The 27,970-nt window shown below is 37.4% G+C and overlaps 1 protein-coding gene across 2 annotated transcripts; it reads right to left on the reverse strand.

Annotated features, from left to right (window-relative positions):
- Window positions 1-940: 940 nt before the first annotated feature.
- Gr32a (Gustatory receptor 32a) lies at window positions 941-27,912 on the reverse strand. Of its 2 annotated transcripts, none has more exons than XM_067769019.1 (4): window positions 26,772-27,912; window positions 4,303-4,365; window positions 1,229-1,318; window positions 941-1,157 (listed from the first exon to the last, which is right to left on the reverse strand). In XM_067769019.1, the coding sequence occupies exons 1-4, from the start codon at window positions 27,810-27,812 to the stop codon at window positions 1,068-1,070; spliced, it is 1,284 nt and encodes a 427-aa protein (XP_067625120.1). In that variant the 5' UTR covers window positions 27,813-27,912; the 3' UTR covers window positions 941-1,067. The 2 variants fall into 2 exon arrangements, with proteins under 2 accessions (XP_067625120.1, XP_067625121.1); XM_067769020.1 differs by having other exon boundaries at window positions 992-1,176.
- Between the last annotated feature and the right edge of the window lie 58 nt (window positions 27,913-27,970).

Consider the following 27,970-nt stretch of genomic DNA (forward strand, 5'->3'; position numbering starts at 1 on the left):
ATGGGAACGTATTCATATCGACTATGCGGGACCTTTCGAGGGAGCGATGTTGCTGGTAATCTCGGACGCATACAGTAAGTGGTTAGAAGTGAGAGTTACTAAAACTATAACAGCAACGGCGACAATTGCGTTGTTGGACGAAGGTTTGCGGCTTACGGCGTGCCGCTAACTGTCGTTTCTGATAATGGAACAAATTTCACTTCTGCAGAAATTAACAACTTTCTGACAGCAGTTGGTGTTAAATATCACAAATATTCAGTGCTGTATCACCCAGCAACTAACGGACAAGCAGAGCGTAGCGTACAAACAGTCAAGAAAGCCGTGGAATTTGAGGTATCCTACTTGTTTCGGGTGTTGTATGGTCGATGTAGGATTTTGCCCTATTGTACTATTGGCCGAAGCAAAGTCTTCAAAATCTTCCGATCCCCACGATTCGTTTTGCGCCGTTTCAGTAACCACCGGTTGCGTTATTGCTTCAGTGCTATCTACTTCAGCTGATGCCTCAGTTTCATTAGTTTTATCTTCGGTTGACAGCCTCGCCTTGTAATAATCAATTTCCCGAGCTGTTTTATCAGGTCCAACTGGGGCTTTGCGAATTTGGTCTACATGCCGTTTTACACTTTTCCCATTGAAGAGTATTTCATAGTGCAAATCACCTAGACGTGCGTTTATGGTTCCCCTGAGCCACTTACAAATTCGTGGATTTCCAGACAAAAAGTAAATATTTTGATTTGTTTAGTTTTTTTTTGGACTTTACGTATTGCTTCTCTTCTACCTTCTTTGAAATTTCCTCTGGTCGAATCAGATTCAACCTTGTGCGCAACTGTCGCCCCATAAATAGTAGTGCTGGTGATGACCCTGTTTTGCATGCGGTGCGTTTTTGTATTGCCTCAAAAACTCATTCAAATTTATCTTTAATGAACTACTCCAGAACATTCTTTATCTTCTTCTTTATTACTTTTTTATCTTTCAATTGATATACTTTGACGCATTGACTTTAAAATGTAACAATTAACTTATTTCATTAATTAAATAAACACTCATATATAAAAAATACAAAATTAAACTTATGCAGAGGAATCCTCTTCCATTTTTGAATCTTCTAGCTGTTTAAATTGTATCAGGATAACCAAATAGGTTGTTACAGCTGAGAAAATCTAAAGTAAAATAAAGCAACTTTGGCAGAGTTAAAAGGTTATAAATTACTCCATTATTCTTTTCAAAATACCTTAAAAAGTGTTGAGTTATCAATTATAAAAAACCCATAAGCTGTGAATTGCACTTCTTGTTTTATGCTTTTTGTCAAAAATTTATCAACCTAAAGTTTTGAAATAAATCGATAAAATATAAATGAATGTACATTAGAGCGTATCATGGTTTGAAAACGGTATAAATCTGGGTGGCTAAACTTTATTTTTTGATACGCTGCACGGTGGGGTATTTGATCAATCTAGCTGGCCAAAAGTCGATTTTTCAAAATATTCCAATTTTTTTTTTAATATACTCCCTTGCGTTCCTAGATGTCTGAATAGTATATATGCTAACCGCACACATCTAAAGTTGTTTAAAAATGCGTGCAGTTCGATGTATTTTTAGATTAAAAAAGCAATATACCCTTCTAACCTAAATACGTGTACACTTATTTAGCATTAATCAAATCTAATTACATTCTCATTTAGGACAGGTAAATGTGTTTTTAATTCATTTTTTATACCGCATGTTTTAACTGAGTTATTATACTTGTAATACTACCACTTTTCAATATCAAAATTTTTAAAAACCTTGCAAACAAAAAGATATACACACCAATTCTAAATATTCTCGCGGAATTTTGTTCTCGTGGATTTTTTTATTCCCGCTGAAAAATTCCTCCAATTCTTTTCTCCTAGGGAGAAGAATAATTGGGGAATAGGAATTTCAAATTTTCGAAGTCAGCTGTTTTGTCAATTGAAATTTCCTTGCGCATTTCTTATTTTGTTAAAAAAATTTTAAAGTTTAATTATTATTGCCAATTTGTTTGAAATTAAGAAATAAGGTATAAACAATGCACACTATTGCATTTCATGTGGTATTCACTGAAATGAGTAATGAATTGGTGACACAGCAACATCAACAGAGGAGCATAAGAAGAAGAAGACGGCGGGATAACACAAATCCGCCGGAGTTGCCTGCTTTCATTCAGCAAAACTATTTTCTGGCGGCCAAGTCGAGTTGAATTAGTCTTTCATCATATGCCAAAGTCTATTTAGGCCTTCTTAAAAATCCTTGCGTAATTTCTGGATGGCTGCATCAAATATACGAACAGCTCTTCCGTAGCTTATGATATACTTTTCGACTTAAAATAAAGAATATTATGGTTGTTGCTGTTGTTGTATTAACAGTGAGAATATTGTGGTAGAATGTAAATACATATTTTAGCACAAATTTGTACAAATAAGTGTTCCTTCTTAAAAGAACCGATTTCCTTCAACTATTTTTATACATTCCCTTTAATTTAACTAGTGAAAAAACTCCTATGAAATGGCAGAGAAATCTCCCTCTCTCTCACATTCATAATACCTACTTTTCTCCCATAACCGGTTTCCGCTTTTTCGAACATTGTTCAGAATACGGAGAAGTGAAAAAACTCACAAGGAATTTTTATTTAGAATACGAGGAATGGAAGAAGGGAAAAAACTCGCACGGAATTTTCGTTTAGAGTTGGGCTGATATCTTTTTTTCATGGTATCTCATGCCAGTAATTTTTTGGCAATACATAAGCTTGTGTTTGTTTCAAAGTTTAATAAAAACGGCTGCGCACACCCGCGATTTTTTGAGTGGTTTGTAAGAGACTGGTGAAAAGTCTTAAAATGTAATACTATATCGATGTACCAAATTTGATTCAAATCGGTTAAGCTGTTTCCGAGATAGTAGTGGATATACGAAGAAATATTAAAAAGGTGAGGTAGCAACCCTAAGTGACAACCCTTCTTAAGAATGTTAATAGAAATGCGGAGTACAATATTTTTCGTTTGATACCCATATTGACATATCTCATGTAATGCCAAAAATTGACCCCGGGTCCATCCGAAATCGGGGGCCCGATCCATAGTAAATCTGCGCGGTACACTGTGAATTTACTGTCAAATGTTTCCTTTCATAACATTGAAGTGAGACAACCACTTTGTGAACAAAAATAACTGTGGTTTTAATTTTGGCCAGCTAGATTGATCAAATATCCCACCGTGCGCAGTTAAATACACACTCATGGACAAAATAATAGGTGTAAACAGTTTTGGTTCTCTATCATTACAAGATTTTGGAAATGAAAACAAATTTTGTGTGGTAATATTTATAACTTTAGTTACTTATACTAAATATATGAAAACCATTATAATTCATCCATTTACAAGAAAACTGTCATAATTAAACAATTACGTTGGTCAAAATGATAGGTGTATGAAACTTTTCTTAAAAATCTAAGTACACCATTGAAATATAATTCCTTACTCCACTGTATTGTTAATCACCGGTTCTCCTCCATGTTTTTTGTAACTGCCTATTCTATTGGACACGGCTTTAAATAATTTTTGGCAGGTTTCCAATGGAGTGCTATCCCATCACAATCTTTCGTCTTCTGCCAAAATAATTCGCTTGTTTTGAAATGAAAAGGACGCCAATCTTTTCCTAAGGTCACTCCACAAGTTCTCAATCGGGTTGAGGTCAGCGGATTGACCTGGCCATTGCATACATGTGACAATTCCATTTCTGAACCACTCAGATAACAACCGAAAAGTATGTACATTCATTTATATTTCCATGAGTGTAAGTAAACTGTGGAAAACCCTAAAACTCTTTGATTCGATACTGGTTTTTCATCAATGAATTATTAAGCAACGTTACATTTGAAAGGCCGGCAAAAAATGGATTTATTTTAAAGAGTAAAGGAAAAATATCTGAAAGCGAAAAACAAAAAATTCAGTAAAAATGGGACTTCCCTGCACAGTTTCAATGAGCTGTCCCATTTTTACTGAACTTTTTTTTACTCCGTTTTTGCGGATATTAATCATTAATTCTTAGAATAAATCCAAAATAAAATCTTTTTTTTTCAAGTCAACATTTTTACCAAAAAGAAATATGTACATAGGCAAAATGCTCCTTTGTATTACTTTGTTTAAAACTTTTTCATAAAAAAAGGAAGACAGAGACAGAACTCCAAGGGAAACATCAATTAGCTGTGTCCATCGAAGTTTACATTTCCCTCCAATGCATCGTGATACTTTCTAATGTATACAAAACAAATGGTTGCAAAATAAGACTTACAATATTTTGATGGTCCTTGGATTTGCCGTAGACGCGAGCCAAAACTTGACATGTTTCATTAGCCTAAAATGAGTTGTTATTTGAGTTAACTATATATTACATTGTACATATCGTCGCCCGCTTGCCAGAAGCATGAATGTGCCAAAATGAAAATGTTGGGAAATCGAGTTTCAAAGTTTATTGCACTCTCAAAATTATAATTCTTCTAAAAATGTACTTATATTTTATACTCACACTATGCTCTTTTAACTGAGATAATTGTTCTGCTCGCATCCCTTCTATTCTCCGAGATTTAGCATATTCATTTTTCTGGCACAACAAAAATTTAAAAAGCTGATATATTTTTTGTTAACACATCTATACAAAAAAAATTAAAAGTAGTCGGATCAGGTTAATCTGCTCATGCTTTCATGCAACAAATTGATGTACCATATATATTTATTTAACATTAATAACAATATATTCGTGGGGTATTTAAATCAATTAACAGCGTTTTTTCACAATATAAACAAATGGCACTGTTCTTATTTTCACTTGTTTGTAATTGTAAATTGTAGCTTTTTAATTTTTGACGTTAATTTAATAATTTAATTTAATTTTGTGAATAATTTTTCGATGTTTGCTTCGTTCAATTCTGATATGCAGATATTCAACTCCTATATTCCAGTATTCGGATATACGGATATCCGGATTTTCCGTTTACGTATCCGGATAGCCGAACAGTGTATATCCGGATTTCCCATTTATGAATCCGGATAGCCGGATTTTTTGCTTAGCTATCCGGTTTATCCGGATAGTTGAAAAATCCGGATGCAGTTCACAGCCCAATTTCATATACACTAATGTGCAGGGCCGGATTAACCCTCAACGGGGCCCTAGGCAACCATCAATTTGGGGTCCATTTTTGGCGTCCGACTTAATGCAAAGTATATCTAACATCTCGGGTCGCTCTTGTCGCGTTGTAGCTCTTTCAGCAGCTTTGATTCTTTTTAATTGCGAGAAGGATCCTTCGGCAGAACAATTTGTGATCATTAATGTTAAAAAAATCCGAGGAGCTATTTCTGTGCTAGGAAATACATCGGCTAATTGATCTTCCATTAGAATCTTATACAAATGACTATGAGTTTTTTGTGGATCAGTGTATCTGGAGTTCACGTTACTTTGGAATTTTTTCATTTCAATGAAAAATTCTTCCTAATCTCTAGAATAAAAATTAACTAAGTTATTTATAGCTTCGTGGAGGTCTCCATCACTTAGAGAAAAGTTGATGAGAAATGCAAATCTCTCTGAAACTTCCATATACACTTTTGTCCTAACACCATAGCGAGGCGAAAATTCTACTTCTGGACTTCTGGAGCATTTTCGTCATTAGGTTGGTTTTTTCTACGACGAGTACGTTTTACGATTTCTGTATAACCTACACCTGGTAATAATTGTTTTGTTTTTTCCTCGAAATCATTGAACTTTTCACTGAATGAAACTAAACTCTCTTCTAACAATCCGCACAAAAAACCACACGTTTGCAAATCTGCTTTTCCACTTTGCAATGACTTAAGGCTCCATTACTGATACTTAGCATAGACTTGACTTGGCTTGCGAACTGTCACTTACAGTTCTGTTAAATGAACATTGCATGTTACTGATTACTCAAAAGTTAACTTGACTTAGAAGTCTGTTGAATTTTGATTTTCTATGTAAGTTCTAAGTGACGTTTACATTTTGAGATGCCATTTGTTTGTTTCCATTTCATTTTGTCATTCAAATTGACATTTATTTAAAAATAAATTTCAAGGCTGATTATGATGCCAGATTTTATGCGCCAAGTGGAGTATAATCGTGGCTAAGTTGCCAAGTTTACGCCAAGTCAAGTCAAGTCTATGCTAAGTATCAGTAATGGGGGCTTTACTCACTGAACGCATAGCAGTCAAAATAGAATTCCATAAAATCAACATGAAACTAAATTCGAATTTTTATTCGCGATACACGTCGCCTCATTCCGAGTATCAGTATTTTGTGATTCATCATCAGCAATGATTTCTAGAGCCTCTAATATGATAAACTGCATTCGTCGCATTTGAATGTGCTTCCCAGATGGTAGTTGACAATGTCTTCAAAGTTTTCTCTTTGTTTATTTTATTTATCCGGATTTGTGCTTCAATGGGGGCAAGGAGTAAGAATTATATAATGTCTGCATAATGGCGAAAAAATCTAGTGCATAAAACAGCACTTCACAGCATGCTCTCCAACCAAATTAAGGGGAATGCGCGGAACAGGGAACATATATCGCATTTTCATTCAAACTCAATATTCTTGCTTGCTCATATTTATACTTCCCGGACATGTTTAATGCGTCCTCATCAACTTTAAAGTTTGACTCGCTATACTTTCCCCAGTATGACCTTCCAACTGAAAAAAGTTATAAACCTTTTTTATTATTCAATATACTCTCCTTTCACTTCGATACACTTCTTTACACGCTCATAAAATTTGTCAAATGAGTCGTAAATGTCCTTTTTAGGAACCTTGTCTAGTTTGTCGGTCGTCGCCTTTTGAATGCGGTCAATTGAGTTTTATTTATTTGAGTAAAATTTAATTTCCGTTCCGATTATATTTTTCTTTCACTCTGTAGAATTTTTTGTTTGTAAGAAAATTTTAGAAGTCTTTTTTCAATTTTCGGGGCTTCCTAAAATTGGGGGACCCAGGCAACTGCCTATTCTGCCTACCTGTTAATCCGGCCCTGCTAATGTGTTTTTATTTAAGATATTATTGCAAACTTAGAACTAGTTCTTATTCTCATCAGAATCAGAATCTTCTGAAATGTTGGATTCGGGAAAAGCGTTGCCCTCAAGATTTTTATAAAAAGAATGATATTGGAACGAATTTACTGCAATTCCCCTTATTTGCAATCTTCTGCTAACGTTCGAATCACTAATCTGTTGAATAAATAACTCCAATATTGAATAATGGAAAAATGGCCTTTATTAAAGTACTTCACAATAAATAATACTGCTATTGCTCGCCAGATAGCGTCTTAATCAAAACTGCCTCTCGCGTCTCTATTGTTGGTGCTTTTATACTCTGTGAATTCCTCGTGGCATCTTCTAGGCGCTTCCAGAATTTACTTAGTTACCGCCATATAATTATAACTACAGATGCACGTATATAGCTTCTCATATGCGCGTGTGTTTGTGAGCGACACTTCCACAATTACAATTGCATACTTTTGGCAGCATCTCAGATAAGATATATGCATGTGTTTGTGCATCTCTTCTCCGCTGCATGTACGTACATATGTGTAGACATAATGATAGCGGAACGATACAAGGTAGCAGCATGGTGACATACCTACAAACATAAATAAAAATCCCATGTACTTTGTTTTTGTAAATTCGATGGACAAATGTCAAAATCGTACTGCGCCGGAAGTTGATGTATCAAATCAAATAAAAAAAGTTTATAATCAGCTGTTCCATGCTGCCACCTTGTATCGTTCCGCCATGGACATAATCACCCTTATCGCTAGTTTTTTTTCGCCCGAAAATATTCACAGTTTTTGTTCGCCCTATCGCAGAGGATGGCGAAAGAATTTTTCGTGTTCGAAAAAAATTTCACCTTATCGGCAACTCTTTGTTCGGGCGAAGTGAACAGCGGGGAAACCCAAATTTGTTCACTTATATTTTACAGGCGAACGAGAGGAAAACAAAATGTAAGTAATTTTTTGTTTTGAAATTTGGTACTCTTATAATTATATGTATGTACTTTTATTAGTACGTGTACGTACATATGTGTAGACATAATGATAGCGGAACGATACAAGGTAGCAGCATGGTGACATACCTACAAACATAAATAAAAATCCCATTTACTTTGTTTTTGTAAATTCGATGGACAAATGTCAAAATCGTACTGCGCCGGAAGTTGATGTATCAAATCAAATAAAAAAAGTTTATAATCAGCTGTTCCATGCTGCCACCTTGTATCGTTCCGCCATGGACATAATCACCCTTATCGCGAGTTTTTTTTCGCCCGAAAATATTCACAGTTTTTGTTCACCCTATCCAAGGCGAATCCATACTAGGTGGTGGCAAAGCGAATTCAAACAATTCGCCGTACAGAAGAATGTCAAGTCAAAAGAAAATTTTCATTGATTTAGATTAACTGACATGTTGCAGTACAAGGCGTTGTATGGAAAATTATCAAGAAGAAGCAATCAGCTGATGGGATAACACCACCTGTAATGAATTCGCCTTGACCCTATCGCAGAGGATGGCGAAAGAATTTTTCGTGTTCGAAAAAGATTTCACCTTATCGGCAACTCTTTGTTCGGGCGAAATGAACAGCGGGGAAACCCAAATTTGTTCACTTATATTTTACAGGCGAACGAGAGGAAAACAAAATGTAAGTAATTTTTTGTTTTGAAATTTGGTACTCTTATAATTATATGTATGTACTTTTATTATTAGAAATAAATCAATAAATAATGCACAATCGGAAGCTGAGTGGAAAAAAGTGAAATTATGTATTGCTATGTATGTAAATTCAATTTTTTATGACAACGTATCAGTCGGCCAAGTTATCCATTGTGGACAAAGCAAAGGTTCCAAAATATTGAGCACCTTGCTGAAACAAGATTGGCTAAGACCCACTCCTTGGTCTTTTCAAACGCCTTTCCCTATGCGAAAAAACGAAGACATGTACTCAACTTTACAATTGGTGGAACTCCAAATTTGTGCTTCAATGGGGGCAAGGAGTAAGATATCTAGCAAATATTAGAATGCCGGCTTGTTTACCCTGTAATATTGGCAAAAGCTAATTGAAAAAATATAACTTGTTATTCAAAAGTGCTGAAAATGTTTAGCTTACAGTGAATCATTTAGCTTCAAAAGTTAGAACTGTCCCTTAATTGCCTCCGAATCGCTTTCACATTTATATTCTCCTCGCGATCAATCAATACCAACCTAAGTGCAATTTTATTTCTATTTTTGGGTAATCTATACGACAGCATGACACTGCTAATACGCATCCAAAAATATCGAGGGAGGTGTCAAACGACGCGCCTTGACATCAGTATTAATATTTTAACTCGTTCAAAAGATATTAACGAAAACCCGAAAAAAGACCAGCGGGTGCCTCCGAAACCGGGGGTGAAATCCATAGTATTTTTGCGCAGAACACCTTTCTGCGTTGGCGGCCTTCGACCGAGCTTATAAAAAATAACCCTGGGCTACGCCATGCCAAGTCCGGGTGTGTGGTATAACCGTGACTACCGCCACGGTGATGTCCTTCTGCGTTGACAATTTTTTTTATGGGTACAAATTACAACAACCACATGAAAATCGCCAGCTTCAACTGCAAATATCTCCGGACAGAGATAAAATTTTCCGGTTTCGGATTATTGTTGTCGAGATTAATACGCGTCTTTTGACACCTCTTTCGATGTTTTTGGACGCGCATTAGCAGTGTCATGCTGTCGTATAGAATTACCTATTTTTGTTGTATTTTAAAGAAATATATGCTTGTTTACAAAATTTACATAATTGCAAGTAAATTATTTGTTCACTGCTAGTTCACAATAGAGCATCAGCTGTTTCGAAGTGAACTTTTGTTCGCCCGAAGTTGCCGATAGGCGGAAAAAGTTCACCCGAACAAAAAAAGTGAAGGCGAACACTTTTCCGCGTGAACTCCGCGATAAGGGTGAATGATTTATTCGTTTATGTAGATACATGATTGATTTATGGATGTGCATACAGTCACTGCTTAGCATCGGCTTAGAGATGGCAGTAGCCCTTAGTGTTGCTAATATTCGTAACACTGCCCTCCACCTAAGTCTGATCGTCCCGATCAGACAAATCTCTCGATTTAAACGCTGCCAGCCTTTCCAAATGAACCACTTTCATTTTCGTTCGTGGTTTGCCAATGGTTTCTATGCGGTACACTACATCGTTGATCCGTTTTATAACTTATGGGCCTTCCCAATTACACTGCAATTTCGATGAATCCTTTTTTTCGTTGTTGGTTGTATAACAGCACCAAATCTCCTTCCTGAAAACCTTCCGAATTAAGTGCTTTGTCGTATCGGTCTTTCATCTTGTCACTCATAATCTTTGCTCGTTGTCTTACAAGATCGTGTATCTCTCTCAGCTCTTCTTCCAAGACACCAGTGGATTTCTTGACATTTCATTCCGCATCGGCATCTATCCCAAACTTCAAATCAGCTGGCAGTCGAAGGTCATTGCCAAAAATTACTTTTGCAGGGGTTTGGCCTGTTGTCTCATGCACTGCTGATCGGTAAGCCATCAAGAATAATGGTATGCGGGTATCCCACTCCTTATGGTACTTGTCTACTACTTTCCTTAAATGCTCCTCCAAGGTTCTATTGAAACGATCCACCATACCATCGGACTGAGGATGCAAAGCAGTTGTCCATGTTTTTCGAATGCCCAATGATTTACACATTTCCTGGAACACAGCTGATTCGAAATTCCTGCCTTGGTCAGAATGTAACTCTATTGGTACACCATACATTGCAACCCAATTGTTTATAAACACTTCTGCTACTGTTTCTGCTTCTTGATTTGGGATTGGGTATAGCTCTGGCCATTTGCTGAAATAATCCATAACTACCAGTACATATTTGCTTCCGCAGTTGCTAGTAGGAAATGGACCTGCGACATCCATAGCGATCCTTTCAAATGGCGCACCTGAGTTATATTGCTTCATCTGGCCATGACTTCAGGTTTTGGGCCCTTTCGCTCTGCTGCAAACCTCGCAGTTCGCAATCCACTCAGTGACCGACTGACGGCAACCAACCCAGTAGAATCTCTGTTTAATCTTCTCGAGCGCCTTCGTGATTCCAAGATGACCTCCGCTTGGACCATTATGCAACTCGCTGAGCACGTCAGGAATCCTCTTTCTGGGAACAACTATCAGTTTCTTCTTGCATTGACCATCCTCACTCTCCCATACTCGATGCAAGCAACCGGATATAAATTCTAAACTGTTCCACTGTGCCCAATATGACTTTGCAATGGGATTCTCTGCTGAAATCTCCTCTCTATTTGGTCTTTCGTTCCGTTCGAGCCCTTGCATAACATATGACAGATCTGTATCTTCTAGCTAACACTTCCTTAGTTGTTCCTTGTCCCATTCATCCGCACACGTTATATAGTCATTAGCCGGACAAATATAATGTCTTCTTTAGCCTCGGCCCTTGAACAGTGCTTGCATTCCAAACTACATGGTCTTCGTGACATTGCATCGGCATTCCCATGGGTACTACCTTTCCGATGCTCAATGGAAAAGTCATAGTATTGTAGCCGCTCGATCCACCGTGCCAATTGTCCTTCTGGATTACGGAACTGCAGAAGCCATTTCAACGCTGCGTGATCTGTCCTGACGTGGAATCGCTGGCCGTAGAGATATTTGTGAAAATTTTTAATGCACCCTACCAATGCCAACAGCTCTCTCCTTGTAATGCAGTAGTTCTTTTCTGGTTTTCCATTTGAACGGCTGTAATATGCAACTACCTTCTCATGTCCATCGAACAGTTGTGTCAAAATGCCTCCTATAGCATATCCACTCGCATCTGTATCTAGAATAAATGTTGCTCCTGGAATCGGATATGCTAACATTGGGGCAGTGCACAAACGCTCCTTCAATTTTTGGAAAGCCACTTCTTGCTCCTTCTTCCATTCAAAAGCTTTATTTTTTCTTGTAAGCTCATGGAGGCTATGGGCTACGCTGGAAAAATTTGGTACAAATCGGCGGTAATATGTGTACAGTCCAAGGAAACTTCTCAATTCATGTAGGTTCTGTGGTCTTGGCCAATCCTTTACAGCCTCTATTTTTTCGTTCGCAGTGTAGATGTCCTCTGGCGTTACCTTGTGACCCAAATAATTTACTTCCTTTTTAAACAGCGCACACTTTTTGGGACCTAACGTCAGACCAGCGCCAGCTGTTCTCTGGAAAACTTCCTCCAAGTTCTTAAGATGTTCATCAAAGTTCTTGCCCATTACGATGATGTCGTCCAGGTACACCATGCATGTTTTCCAATGTAGTCCTTTCATTACCTGGTCTATGAGTCTCTCAAAAGTAGCTGGTGTATTACGAAGTCCAAAAGGCATCACTGTAAATTGCCAATGACCATCACCGACACTGAAGGCTGTTTTCTCTTTATCTTCCTCCTTCACCTCAACTTGCCAGTAGCCGCTTTTCAAGTCCAGTGTGGAAAACCATTTCGTACCAGAGAGCGAGTCCAGAGTGTCGTCAATTCTCGGCAATAGGTAGCTATCCTTTTTCGTGACGTCGTTCAACTTGCAATAGTCCACACAAAACCTCATTTTCCCATCCTTCTTCTTCACAAGTACCACCAGTGAGCTCCATGGACTAGCTGATGGTTCGATGACGCCGCTGTCGCTCATTTCTTGTACGATTTGACTCACAACTTCCCGTTTCGCCAGTGTAACACTACGAGGAGCTTGACGTATCGGCCTCGCGTCTCAAGTGTCAATTTGATGTTTCACAACGTTGGTGCGGCCTTGTTTGGAACCATCCTGGTCAAATATGTTCGCGTACTTTAGGAGCATTTGTTTTGCCTTACTCTGATAGGCTTCCTCTAGCCCTTGCGTCGATGCCGTGCTGTCATTTGAAAGATCAGTATTACTATATGAAACGTGTTCCTGGAGCTGTTCACAATTAATAACTACTTCAGCCTCTTGGCATCTTCCCAAAATAGCTCCTTTGGTCAGTTTGAGTGGTGACTTGAACTCATTGAGCACTCTTACCGGAATACGTCCATCTTGTCTTGTCATAGCGAGGGTTTTTCCTACAAGTATGTTCAGTGCTGATTTGTTTGCTGCTTCGACAACCCACATTTTGGTATTTGCTGACTCTCTTCCACCAGCACTTGTTTACTGCTGTAGCCTCTCTCGTAGCCGAAATTAAGTGACACATCCATGTTCTTATATCGCATCGTCTTGCTTTGCATATCGATCTTGATGCCTTGATCGATTAAGAAGTCCACTCCAATTATGATTTCATCAACAATCTCTGCCACTATAAAATTGTGTAGTACCGTGACATTCCCAATTGCTACTTCACATGCAACTTCTCCAATTACCTGGCTGTCCTCTCCCGTGGCTGTACGTAATCTTGCTCCAAGCAATGGTCTTATCTTCTTGTTGACTAAATCTGATCGAATGATGGAATGGGATGCACCCGTATCTACAGTCAGTAAACGTTCCTTTCCATCCACATGTCCCCCGACAATAAGATTGCTTGACCTTCTTCCAATTTGCGAGATAGAGATTATGGGGCATTCAATTGAGGGAGCCAGCTGTCGCCCTGACTCTCGGCTGACTCTCTTTAGTTTAACGACTGAGTGGACTTGCTCATCTCCGTCAGCTCTGCGTTTACGGCCATCCAGATTGTTGGAACTATTAGGACCGGTGCTGCAATGACGTGCAATGTGGCCTGGGTTGCCGCACTTGAAACATTTCATAACTCCAGAGTTTTTCTGTTGTGGTCCCTTCAGTGCTTCCGAAATTGTGTCCACCCAATCTGGCCTTTCTACTTCCACACGATGGGCTTTGTACGCTGGCTTACTCAAAAGTGAGGCAGCTTCCGGAGTCAGTGCAGGGGATACGGTTTCAGCAAATGTTTGCTTTGGGTTCGCGTATGTGGCTCGCTTCGTTTCGACGTCCCGTATGCCGTTTATAAAGCTCTGAATCTTTACCGTTTCAGTGTATTCCACGGGTGCGTCCGCATTTGCAAGATGAGCCAATCTTTCAACATCCGAAGCAAACTCCTGCAATGTATCATTTGCTTTTTGGTAACGGTTTTGCAACTCAATTTGGAATATCTGTTTTCTATGCTCGCTTCCATAACGTCTCTCGACAGCGGCCATCAATGCTTCATAGTTGTTCCGCTCTCCTTCGGGAATCGTTTGTATGATTTCGGCTGCTGGCCCCTTCAATGCTACGAATAAAGCTACAACTTTATCTTCAGCATTCCAATTGTTCACTGCTGCAGTCTTCTCGAACTGTAGCTTAAAGACCTGGAAAGGAACGGAACCGACAAAAGATGGAGTTTTTACCTTCGTATTACTCGCTGAAGCAGCCGGACGATTAAGTTGCAATTCCTGTAGACGACATCTCCAAACATCCACCTCTGCCTCGAATTTTTCTTCAAACTGCATTATTTTTTCGTCCATGCGCGCTTCGAGTTTTGTTGATATACGCGCCTCTTGTGCTTCTAGTTGTACTGTTATGTTAGTCTCTGGTTCTTTCAGTTGAGTTGCCATATATGTCTTTTGTTCTTCCAGCTGTGAGGAAATTTTGTGTTTCCTCTGCTTCAATCTTGGCTGTTATACGGTTCTCCTGCGATTCCAGTTGGGATGCTATACTTGTCTTCTGTTTTGCCAGTTGAGATGGCATATGCGACGACATTTCTGAAATGCGTGTTTCTTGTGCTTCAATCTTCGATGTTACTGTCGACGTTTGTGCAGATATTGCAGCCAATATCACGTTCAAGTCTGTGCTGGTAACTGCCTGCGATGGTTCGTTTTTCTCTTTAATTTTTATTGTTGTCTCGTCCCCATCCGGATGAAAGACATCATCGTCCACATTAATTCCTTCCGATTCCATTGCCTCTCGGAGTCGTGCCTGAAGTTCGAGTTTATTGCCGGTTGTATTCAATCCACGGGCTTCCAACTCCTTTTCAGTTGCTGGATCCTTAATTCACTTAACTTCGTCATGTCCTTGTTGTGCTCTACAACTCTGGAATTTATTCAACAATTCCTCTTCTGACACCAATTTTTACAAATCTAGTGCAATTCCGCTTATATGCAACCTTCTACTAACGTTGGAATCACTAAACTGTTGAATAAATAACTCCACTATTCAATAATGCAAAATGGCCTTTATTCAAGTTCTTCACAATAACACTACTACTTCTCGACAGATAGCGTGCTTAAATCAAACTGATTGCTGATTCTCAGCTTTACCTCCTTTTATACTCTGTAATGTCTCGTTCGCATACTTCTAGGAGCTTCTATTTCTAGAATTTACTCGTTCACCACAGCTATAAATACAGATGCGCGTTTGCATACTTTGTGAGCATCTCAGATAAGATATATGCATGTGTTTGTGCGTTTTCTCTCTGCTGCGTGTATGTACATATGTGTAGACATAATGATTGATTCGTTTATGTAAGTACAAGTGACTGCTTGCTTTATTGTTGTTGTGGTTCATTTACTTAGCATCAGACTAGTGATGTGATTATCACTTAGTTTCACTAATATTCGTCACAATACGAATATGTGCTCTTATTTTTTTCAAAAGTTGTAAAAATTGTTTAGCCATCATTTGTCTTGCTCAACGTAGGAAGCTCTAGATTTAAGTAGAACCTAGAGAATCTAAAGGGTAATCCAAAGAGGCCTCTAACACAAAATCGGAAAAATTGCACATTCATGCTTCTGGTTAGCAGGCGATGATATGTAAGCCATCATCCAGTGAGTTTTCTAGCTCCGTATCGCTCAATTCTCACGGGAATGATCTCGATCATTGGGAGACTTGAGAAGCAGAGGTTGTGGTTTTGTACACATGAGTTGTGATAGGCTGATTTCACTGCAGTGTTTCAGTTACCACATACGACTAAAGACCAAGCGGCGACATCTATTTATGAAAAATTAGGTTTACTAAAAGCAGCATTGCAAAACTAAAGACAAGAAACTAACAAACGCTCTCGTTAAAACCTGGCTTATTGGAGATTTCTTCGATGAAGAATATTTTGACTCAGCGTTAATTCTAACTTTTCGCAAAGACAGAGATTATGCCAGAATCGATGAATGGAAGGGTGGTGGTGTTTTGATCGCGGTAAAAAGAAGCTTACGTGCCTCAGTCTTTGGACTATTCCATCGCGATTCCTTAATCGATCAGCTATGTGTCAGCATTTTGGGCTCATCGTGCTATAGCTTTATCAGCTGTAGCTGTGTATATACCTACTAGAAGCTGTGAAAGATTGTATAATTCTCACATCGACAACATTGTGAACCTTTGTGAAACTAATGCCGACGCTCATTTTTGTATTCTTGGTGATTACAATATGGCAGATATCATATGGCTAGATTTGCAGAATGGGGCATTTTAACACCCACCAGCGTTATGCGTGCATCGGATATAGATTTTATAGATAGTTTTCTAAGCTGTGACCTCATACAAATTAATAATTTATTTAACAATCTTTCTAGGCTGCTCGTGTTTGTTGACGAGAACTTAATATTTCATCTGTTTAAGAGTACGTACTCTTCCTTTATGTGCGTCCGATAAGCATCATGTTCCGCTTGCTCTTTTTTACAATACTTTGAGGCGTTTACTACAGCTACTAATGTGGAGAACTTTTTTTTTAATTTCCGGTGTACTAATTTTGAGCAGCTTACTAATACTTTTTTTCGAGCTATCCTGGGAAAATTGATTTTCTTCTTTAAACGTCAGTGCTTGCTTTGATGCTTCTCTATCTAGGCTGTCTGATATATTTCATTTCACGGTTCCTTTTTTTGGCCCAAAGCTACATAAACTACCTTGGTACAACAAAACTCTAAAGAACCTAAAAAATAAACGTAATAAATATAAAAAGCTGTATACACTGAAAGAAATTGTACTAGTAAAATCAACAAATCCGTTCTGTTGTTCTTGACTTAACGGAGATTCGGCGGAATTGGTCGAATTAGGGTTAATTCGACCGATTTCTTTGTCAAGCGAACAAATTAGTTTAGTCATTTTAACAGAAAAGAAATTGTCGCTCTTCAGTTAACAAAATTCTGTAAAATTGACAGATTCCTAATTAATCTAACTGATTTTTCTGTTAACACAACTGATCTCACTGGTCATTTCAACAGCGAACAACAGTCAATGCATGAGCAAATTTCAAAGAGAATTTTACGCTCCCTGCGCTCTCTATTTTGTACTTATGACGATGGTGCCACTTGTTAAAAACAAAAATACCAAAATAAGAAAACCACCAAATCGAAAAAATACACAAATTGGGAAAACAACAAAAAACTAGTTTTTCAGTTATCAATACAAAGCGAAAAAAATCCTTTTTTGAATTTACCTACTGTGCATAACCCTGCAAAAAATTATGCGATACCGGGACACCTATTTATGGAGTACAATTTTGCAACATCTCCAAGCGAAGTGCAAAATTGCGCCCTCTTGTTGCAAAAGTTTTGTTTGAACGAACAGGATTTTTCTAAAGTTAGTAACATTTTGTTCAAGTTTTTACGAATTTTCACTCACGTAAACGAATCTAAGAAGATAATAAATAAAATAATTTTAAAAAATTTTTAATTAAACGGTTTTATTGAAAACAATACTTACATGAAGTAATAATACTAAAAGCTAGAAAATAATTAGGTAGGTCCTAGGTACAAGTCGTCACAATCCTCATCAATCTAGGGCGTTGATCAGACAATTAAATAAAAGCGTTGGGTGCGTGAAATTTCTAAAAATGTGAGGCATAGCATAACCTGATTAAGGTTCAGTTGGTCTTACTTATTACTATCAATAGAAATTTGACGCGTCCAACGCTTTTATTTAATTGTCTGATCAACGCCCTAGATTGATGAGGAGTGTGACGACTTGTACCTAGGACCTACCTAATTATTTTCTAGCTTTAAGTATTATTATTACTTCATGTTTTCAATAAAACCGTCTAACTTAACATTTTTTTTAATTATTTTATTTTCAAGTTTTTAGTCTTTATTTAATTGCCTATTATTTCTCATTCTATTTAATTCATTTAGTGACTCATTATTACAAGGACTCTTTCCTGACAATTTGTTACAATCTAAGTCCTCAATACATAATCCTTCCAAAGACTTTACACGACTCTGCGCCACGTATGCTTGTCCCTCCTCGTACTCCAAAATATTTTGAAATTACTTCTACCGGACTATATGTAATATTTGTTCCAAACAAATCGGACATCATGTGTCGCTTTCTATTTATGTATGTATTATGTGTTCCAAATATGAACCAAATCGGCCCACAAATACGATTTTTTTAATATCTCGACCCTTGCGCCATCTAGCGGCGGTTTTTTATAGGTCTCTTTCTATTATTGTATGTATTATGTGTTCCAAATATGAACCAAATCGGACTACAAATACGATTTTTTAAATATTTCGATCCATGCGCCATCTATCGGAGTTTTTTTCTTATTATTGCATTGTCATCCGGTTCTGAACTATATTCCAAGTTTCAAGCTTGTAGCTTATCGGGAAGTTACTTAAATTTTAATTACAAAATTCGTTCACAACGGCCGTGCGGCAGGCCGGCCTGTCAAGTCAAGCTAAATAAAACCGTTTAAAAACATCCTTTTTTAATGTTGATGTTTCCGACAGCATACAAGTTTGAGTTGTTTTGGAATCGTTTCAAAATAAAGTGTTACGAGAATTAAACTTGCCTAATTACATGTAAACTCCAGTGGTGAATTACCTTCCCGTGATTTGATTCTTTAGTTTTCTATAATTTACAAGTTCTCTATATATTTAAAATGTTATGTCAAACATTTATACTGCAAGTTTTGTTCGAAACAATCAAGTGTGGGAACTCTACATTCGAGAGAAGAAATTGAGAATGAGCTGCAACTGAAAGAATTGAGAATCAGTTTCGTGACTACTTCAAAACTATAAATTAAATAAATTATAAAAAATAAAATTTGGTGTGTATAATGTCTAATGTATAATGTGTATAATGTTTAGTGTGTGCCAGCATATTTGATGTACACCCAATTGAAGTTCGGTTAGTAAGTAAATACATATGTATGTATGTTAGGCCGGGTCGATTTGTGGGGAGGCAAAAAAATCGTCCATTGCTCTGTGAAAATCATATTCTAGGGATCAAAATAAGAAACTTTGCCGAAGGAACCATACCTCTAAAACGAATTCTGGTATCCCCCAATTTGGGTCGAACTTTTGGGTAGTGAAGTATTAGAAATTAAAAGACGTTGCACGTTTGATGGTGCGACATTAAATCTCTTGTTTATTAAATAAATTCTTGTCTTTTATAGTAATTGACTTAACCTATACATTCATAAATATCTTAATACTAATAACTAAAAATAAGTACATAGGAAATGGAGTATGCATACATGTACGTTTGTATACAGTCTTTGTATACATGTAGTTTTGTATGCATGGCTCCATACATGTAGGTTTGTACATGTTGTTTAGCAACGTCAGCAGATCAATTTGAGTGTTTTGGTATTTTCCCACAATGGGTTGTATGTTTGTATGTATACTCAAAATTTATTAGCTGTGAATGGATATGGGTCTCATATTCGGCATTCCATTGATGTTGGTTAACCGTCTGGGTTAGTTCAATAATTTATGTTGGACAATATTGTAATATGATTATTATTACTAAAATATATTTGGAGTTTATGATGAGTATTATTGCAAGTGTGTTACAGTGGGTATGAAGCATAATGCTACATTACAGTGGGTATGACGTATAATGCTACAGTAGGGGCAAATTTTGAAAAATCCCACTTTGACCCATTTAGAGTTCTCCAATCGAGTCCAAATGTATGACCGACCCCCACTAACTTTGGGGCCCGACCCACCGATGCCAGTGGCACACCTCCTGGAACCCACCTGGGGGTTCACCATACAAACATTTCAAAAAATCGCCGGTTTTGCACTTTACATGAAAAAATCATCACAAACATATCCATACCAACTGAAAGGAGGTGCACCACTGCGTATACGTAACATTTTATTATTACGTATAAACAAATAAAAAAATTGCAATAAAATAATTTGAAATGTTTGTATGGTGAACCCCCATAGGGTTCCAGGGGGTATGCCACTGGCATCGGTGGGTCGGGCCTCCAAAGTTAGTGGGGGTCGGTCATACATTTGGACTCGATTGGAGAACTCTAAATGGGTCAAAGTGGGATTTTTCAAAATTTGCCCCTACCCAAAAGTTCGACCCAAATTGGGGGACACCAGAATTCGTTTTAGAGGTATGGTTCCTTCGGTAAAGTTTCTTATTTTGATCCCTAGAATACGATTTTCATAGAGCAATGAGCGATTTTTAAATCGACCCGCCCTAATGTATGTACTTATTTGTCCAATTTTTGTTTTAAATTCAAAGAAAATGGAAACATTTTATATCAAATGTGCGTACACAAATATATGTAAATATAATTATAATATAATATGGTGAAAATTTTTCAAGAAAAAGTTGAAATAAAATTCTTGAAACTGACGCCAATGTGGTTTAACAAACTGTGCAGTGACGTTATTTTCGCTAGAGCATGTACTAACGCGTGTGTGAATATGTACATATGTAGGAAGCATGCGTATTTATGTATTCACATATTTACGTATATATATGGCAACATAATTTCGTACAAAGCTGTCGATGGTAATTCGGAACAAGTTTTGTTTATTTGAATTCAGATTTAAGTTATTATTATTTTAATTAATATTACTAAATATAGCAATAAAATCAGTAGAAATGAAAAGTACTTATGTGTAATTTATACAAATAAAAAAAGACTACGTAACATTGTGAAAAGTTTTAAATTTTTGTTTATTTGAATTCAGATTTAAGTTGTTATTATTTTAATTAATATTACTAAATATAGCAATAAAATCATTAGAAATGAAATGTACTTATGTGTAATTTATAAAAATAAAAGAAAACTACATAAGTTTAAATATATATTTATCGGGCTTTTATTTTTTCCACAGGTATTAATGTTATATGAACAGAAAACTCTGTTGATGTAAAAGTGTACGCTACTAATCTAGAAAAAAGAAAAATCTCTGTCATTTCTACGGCTTTCGCTGTTAGTCTCATCTGAGCATAAAATCTGTTAATCTAACAGTTTGCACTGGTAATTTCAAAAGAACAGAAATCCCTTTCATATTAACAGTTTTGATTGGTATTCTTAGAGCGACAGTAATAATTGTTAATTTAACAAAACTATGGGTAAAGTATAATGAAACAACTTTTTTGTTTATTTGACTACTAAAAAGCTCAATCACGAATCAACGATTTGTGTGCATTTGATTCAACATCTTGTTGCAATGGATAAAAATTGATAGAAATTTCGGTTGAATTGACCCGTATTTAGGTTGATTTTACCAGTATTTTTCTTTCAGTGATAGAGAAAATTCCGAGAACATTATGCTAAAAGAAATAGTGTGAAAAATTTAATGTGCTCAACAAAATTCTGTACAATCGGTATATCGGTGGGCTCGAATCTGAGTTAAAAGATAACCCTACGGCTTTTTGAAAATTTGTTCGCTCCAAAAGTGGTTCCTAATATACCCACTTGCATAAATTTTAACCGCAAAGGTTTTCATTCTCTGGACGACTCTGTTGAGTTTTTTGCAGATTTCTGTAACTCTAACTTTGAATCTAAGTTTGGAGACCCTACTGTTGTTCCAAATCTGCTTCCTGGTATTTTTGAATGGTTGGACTTTGGATCTCTGTCAATATCCAAACTCGATATAAGCAATGCCATGTTCACACTAAAGACGTCGCTGAAATGCGATAGTGATTGTGTCTGTGTTTTTGTTCTGAAGCATTGCAGCTTATCTTTATGTGTCCCTCAGCTTCGATAACTCCGAAATTTAAAACTGGAAAGAAAAATGATGTCTCAAATTAAAGGCCTATTGCGAAGCTTACTGCTTGCTCAAAACTTTTCGAAAAAATTGTAAAGGAGAAACTATCTTTTATCAATAAGAGCATCGTTGAACCCAATCAACATGGTTTTGTTGCTGGGCGCTGTACTGTCACTAACTTGGCCCCCTTTTCTGATTTTTGTATCTCCGCATTCAAGGACGGATCTCAAGTTGATGCTATATAGACCAACTTCTCGAAGGCTCTTGACAAAGTCTCCCACCATATCCTCTTATATAAGCTTGAGTGTATTGGCTTCCACTCTGTGTTCTTACGTTGCTTGAAATCGCACTTAACGAATAGGCTCATGTGCGTTGAAATTGAAAATTTGAAGTCTTATCAATTTGAAATCACTTGAAACAAGAAGAACGGTGCAGCTGGTCATGTTTGTCTATGACCTCATTGCAGGCTCTTTGGACTGTCCAGCTCTTCTTGGCAACATACCGTTTAATGTGCCCTTAAGAACTCTTCGCTCATTCCTACTGTTTTATTTGTATCCATTCAAATTTTCTGCGCCCTCACTCTCAACGGTTGTAAATATTGTTACGAATGTTAGCAACACTAAGGGGTACTGCCATCTCTATGCCGATGCTAAGCAGTGACGTGAATGCACATCAATAATTTAATCATTTTGTCTATACCTATGTACGTACACGCAGCGGAGAAGAGATGTACAAACACATGCAGATATCTTATCTGAGATGCTCCTAAAGGTATGTAACTGTGATTGTGGAAGTGTCGCTCACACATACAAGCGCATGGGGTATGAGAGAAGCTATAAAAATTATACATCTGTAGTTGTAGCTGAGAAATTTATAACTAACTAGTAAGTTCTGGAATTAGGAAAGCCTAGAAATATGCAACGAGGAGGTCAGACAGTATAAAAGGGCGACAACAGTGGAGGCGAGAGATCAGTTTCATTTAAGCTGTCAGTCAGTTTGGTTATTAAGCAAGCTAGTTGCAAAGTATAAGTGTTATTGTGAAGTACTTTAATAAAGGCCATTTTTCCATTATTCAATATTGGAATTATTTATTCAACAGTTTAGTGATTCGAACCTTGGTAGAGGATTGCAAATAAGAAGATTTGCAGTAAATTCGTTACAATTGGTGTCAGAAGAGGAATTGTTGAATAAATTCCGAAGATTGGGAATACAACTTGGACATGGCAAAGTTGAGTGAACTGACGATACAGCAACTGAAGGAGTTGGGAGTCCGTGGATTGGCTACTTTTGGCGATAAATCCCAGCTACAAAAACGACTAAGTGTAGCTATGGTATTTGAAGGAATCATCAATGCTGAGGAGTATGTCTTTCATTATGATAGCGACAAAACAACAACAAAAAAGGAAGAAAAAACGAAACACCGCAGACAGTGACGAGCACAATATCGGTACAAACATCGACAATGGCATCTCAGCTGGAGTCACAGGAGGCACGCATTTCAGAAATGGCGTCGCAAATGTCATCTCAATTGGAAGACCAGAAGACATATATGTCATCTCAACTGGAAGCGCAAGAGGCACGTATACCTGGAATGTCGACAAAAATTTCGGAACAGGTATCATCGCAGCTCTTTGCGAAACTGGAGGAGCAGGATGCAAAAATTTTACAACTCGAGGACAAAATTGATGCCGAGATAGAAGCGTTGAAAGGTCTTATGAAAAAGTGAAAACTAAATCGCCCAGCTGTTCCAGCGAGCAATCCGAAGGTAAAAAACTCAATCTTTTGACGCTCTGTTCCTTTCGAGGTATTCAAGGTTCAATTTGAGAAGACGTCAGCAGTGAACAACTGGAATGCTGAAGATAAAGTTGCTGCTCTATTCGTAGCATTGAAGGGGCCAGCAGCCGAAATCCTACAGACGATTCCCGAAGGAGAGCGGAACAACAATGAAGCATTGATGGCCGCTGTCGAGAGACGTTATGGAAGTAAGCATAGAAAACAGATATACCAAATTGACTTGCAAAACCGTTGCCGAAAAGCAAATGAGACTTTACAGGAGTTTGCTTCGGATGTTGAAAGATTGGCTCATCTTGCAAATGCGGACGCACCCGTGGAATACACTGAAAGGGTAAAGATTCAGAGCTTTATTAACGGCATACGGGACGTCGAAACGAAGCGAGCCACATACGCGAACCCAAAGCCAACATTTGCTGAAACGGTATCCCATACATTGACTCAGGAAACAGAGTCACTTTTGAGTAAGCCCGCATACAAAGCCAATCGCGTGGAAGTGGAAAGGCCAGATTGGGTAGACACAATTTAGCAAGCACTGAAGGGATTACATCAAAACAATGCCGGAGTTATGAAGTGTTTCAAGTGCGGTAACCCAAGTCACATTGCACGTCATTGCAGCACCAGTCCTGGTAGTTCCAACTTGGGTGGCCGTAAACGCAAAGCTGGAGGAGATGAGCAACAGCGTGCCAGATGTAAAAATCGAGAGCTAGCTCCAGCTGTTTAATGTCCTTGATATCTGTCTCGCAAATTGGAAGAAAATCGAGTAGTCTTAACGTCGAGAGGAAATGTGGATGGCAAAGAACTGACTGTCGATACGGGCGCATCTCATTCCTTGATCCGATCTGATTTGGTCAACAGGAGAGTAAAGCCATTACCTGAAGCAAGATTGCGTACGATTACTGGCGAGTGTAACCAAGTCCAGGGAGAAGTGGTATGTGAGGTATTAATTGGAAAGGTCATGGTTCTACACAAATTCATTGTGGCGGAGATTGTTGATGAAGTCATATTGGGAGTGAACTTCTTAGTTGATCATTACATCAGGATCGATATGCGGAGAAAGATTATGCGCTATAAGAACCAGGATATACCACTTAACTTTAGTTTGGAGAAAGGGTTCAGCAGTAATCGGGTACTGGTGGAGAAGACTCGGCAAAGACCACGAAAGTCAAAAGTAAAGGTTGATGGATCGAATGGGCCAAATAAATCAAAACCAAAGGTACCAGCGAGGAAAACGCTGGCATTGACAAACCCTAATTAACGCACTAAAACGACTAAAAGAATTTTTCAGAAAGAATACAAGGGTTGTTTCAAGCCAGCGCGCACTACTGTTGTGAAACGTCAAGACGATACTGATGATGCAAAGTCAATCCGTCAAGATCAAGCTCTGCGAAGTAGTCCTTCATTGGCCGAACAACAGAGTGTGAGGGAACGGCCCAGGGTAATGAGTAGTAAGATGAAATACTGGCATGACAAGAACTTTAATTCGGAAGGTTTCTTGGAGGGAGATTTGGTACTGTTATACAACCCTCACCGGCGGAAAGGTGTTCCATCGAAATTTCGGTGCAGTTGGGAAGGCCCGTACAAAGTTGTGAAGAAGATCAGTGACACCATCTGCCGCATACAAACAATTGGGAAACCACGAAGCAGAAGGGTGGTTCATTTGGAGATGCTAGCAGCGTTTAGATCGGGAGATTTGTCTGATCGGGACGATCAGACTTAGGTGGAGGGCAGTGTTACGAATGTTAGCAACACTAAGGGGTACTGCCATCTCTATGCCGATGCTAAGCAGTGACGTGAATGCACATCAATAATTTTATCATTTTGTCTACACCTATGTACGTACACGCAGCGGAGAAGAGATGCACAAACATGCAGATATCTTATCTGAGATGCTCCTAAAAGTATGCAATTTTGATTGTGGAAGTGTCGCTCACACATACAAGCGCATGGGGTGTGAGAGAAGCTATAAAAATTATACATCTGTAGTTGTAGCTGAGAAATTTATAACTAACTAGTAAGTTCTGGAATTAGAAAAGCCTAGAAATATGCAACGAGGAGGTCGGACAGTATAAAAGGGCGACAACAGTGGAGGCGAGAGATCAGTTTCATTTAAGCTGTCAGTCAGTTTGGTTATTAAGCAAGCTAGTTGCAAAGTATAAGTGTTATTGTGAAGTACTTTAATAAAGGCCATTTTTCCATTATTCAATATTGGAGTTATTTATTCAACAGTTTAGTGATTCGAACCTTGGTAGACGATTGCAAATGAGAGGATTTGCAGTAAATTCGTTACAATATTGATTTCTCTTTGTCCAGAGACATCTTCAAGTCAGCCTTTAATATTTTCTTAATTTGACATTATTTTCTATTTATATTTACTGTAATATTTGTTGGCTGTTATATTTTTTTTTTAAACAAAATTGTTTATTTATTTTTGTATCTAGTCTGTAAGATTTTGTGATCATATACTGAATAAAGCAAACTATAAATCCTTGCTGCATTTACATGCAAAATCATTTGTCTGGCGTAGGATCTCTGCGACGGAATGATGGGTGTAGGTATTAACAATAGGCTGAGTCTTGGTGTAAAATTTTTTTTTATTGAATATTATAAGTTGCAAATATTTCAGAAATATCTATAGCGATTAATTAATTTGCATATATATTCATAGAAATCTAAAGAATATAAAAAATCAACCTATTTATCGGATGTATGTACATTGGACTATGTCAAAAAAAGTAGCAAAACACCTCTCCTGAATTTGAAGGTTATATTGAGAGGGTGTCACAATTTTTTGCCATCCTTGCACATATGGAAGGTGTTTTCTATCGTAGCTTGATTATTTGACATGTGGTTTTGCCTACTAAACTTTTCATAGTTCCTTAAATATGCTTCCCGATACCCTCTCTTCATAAGCGTAAAGTTTTAAGATGGGCTGTGGAAAGTTCAGAAGCAGCTTCTTTCAAATAAATTCGTTGTCAAATGAGTACTCAAGTTTCCGCAGATTTTCAAAATATAGGCCCTCGATATGAACCGTACTCACCTCATCTGTTGCTTGTCCACAGCTTTTGGAGAGTAATGCCAATACGCTTGTATGCATTATTAGCCAAGCAAAACAGGTTTGCAATACATTCAATGATATATATCGGGTTGTTATTTGTACAAAAAGATTGTAAGTAGTTGTTGTTATGGTATAGAAGGCATATCCCATATATGCCACCAAAATTAGACTGCAACAATCATTAATTGAACGATAAATACGTAACAATTTATTATGCATGCGATATGTAAATAGAGAATCCTCCGTAAAGTTATCCACTGTAAATATATTTCCACTACGTCGAGCTAAACGACGTAGCAATTTACGCTGTTGGGTATATGTATAACCTTTTAGAACGAAATTTAGATGAGCAAAGCGTATTTTAACGATTTTTAATAAAGAGGCTGCAAAAACAATAAAAATTGTCGACATTCCATTTTGTACGGCATAAAATGCAAAAAATATGTACGATTTAACAGTAAGTGGATCCTTGGCTGCCGTGACACGCAATACGATCAAATACCATTGACAAATGCAGATACCAAAAATGAATTTGAGAGAAAATCCACATTTATTTTCCAAAGTAACTCCAAATTTATCCAATACATCTTCGTCAACTTTTAATATCTCGTTAATAATTTTTATAAATGATTTTGCATTTCTAGCACAAATAAAAACCGTCGCCGAATGAGCCAACATGCATAGTAAAAATTCTATCCATTTATTAACATTGTCTGTATCGCTATAAGAATAAAATAATTGTGCCGATCCAGGCATTACAAGATTATAAAGATTAAATATGGATAGTGCCTGTATGACGCCACGAATAAAGAAAGAATAGAAAATATTTTGTTTGGTTGGTGGACCCACTTCATAACTGGACACTTCTTCGTAGATCGGGAGCAATCCTGTTGCTTTCAAAATAAATAGCACCGTACGAATATCCTTGAAAATTGAATTGTGCTTAGGTGTTTGACTTTGTAGAAATTCATTTTGATGATGACGGCGTTGAATTGAATTTGGCATCACTTTATTGTACGCCATTCTTAAACAAATTCTTATTTCATATTAGTCACATTCCTAGTACTAAGTGAGCTGAACTGATGACAAGGAGTTTTATTAAAATACGAACATACATATATGTAATGTATATGTATGTCGTATGTTAGGAAGGCATTTAGATGTGTATGTATGCATATAAA

This window comes from Eurosta solidaginis, chromosome 2 (assembly GCF_040869045.1).
Source record: "Eurosta solidaginis isolate ZX-2024a chromosome 2, ASM4086904v1, whole genome shotgun sequence".
Classification (NCBI taxonomy): Eukaryota; Metazoa; Arthropoda; class Insecta; order Diptera; family Tephritidae; genus Eurosta; species Eurosta solidaginis.

Coding starts and splice junctions, on each gene's coding strand:
- Gr32a (XM_067769019.1), bottom strand. CDS start 27,812: ATGGCGTACAATAAAGTGATGCCAAATTCAATTCAACGCCGTCATCAT. Junction 1,319..4,302: donor CCAAGGACCATCAAAATATT/GTAAGTCTTATT, acceptor TCAAAACTTTAG/GTTGATAAATTTTTGACAAA. Junction 1,158..1,228: donor ATAACTCAACACTTTTTAAG/GTATTTTGAAAA, acceptor ATTTTACTTTAG/ATTTTCTCAGCTGTAACAAC.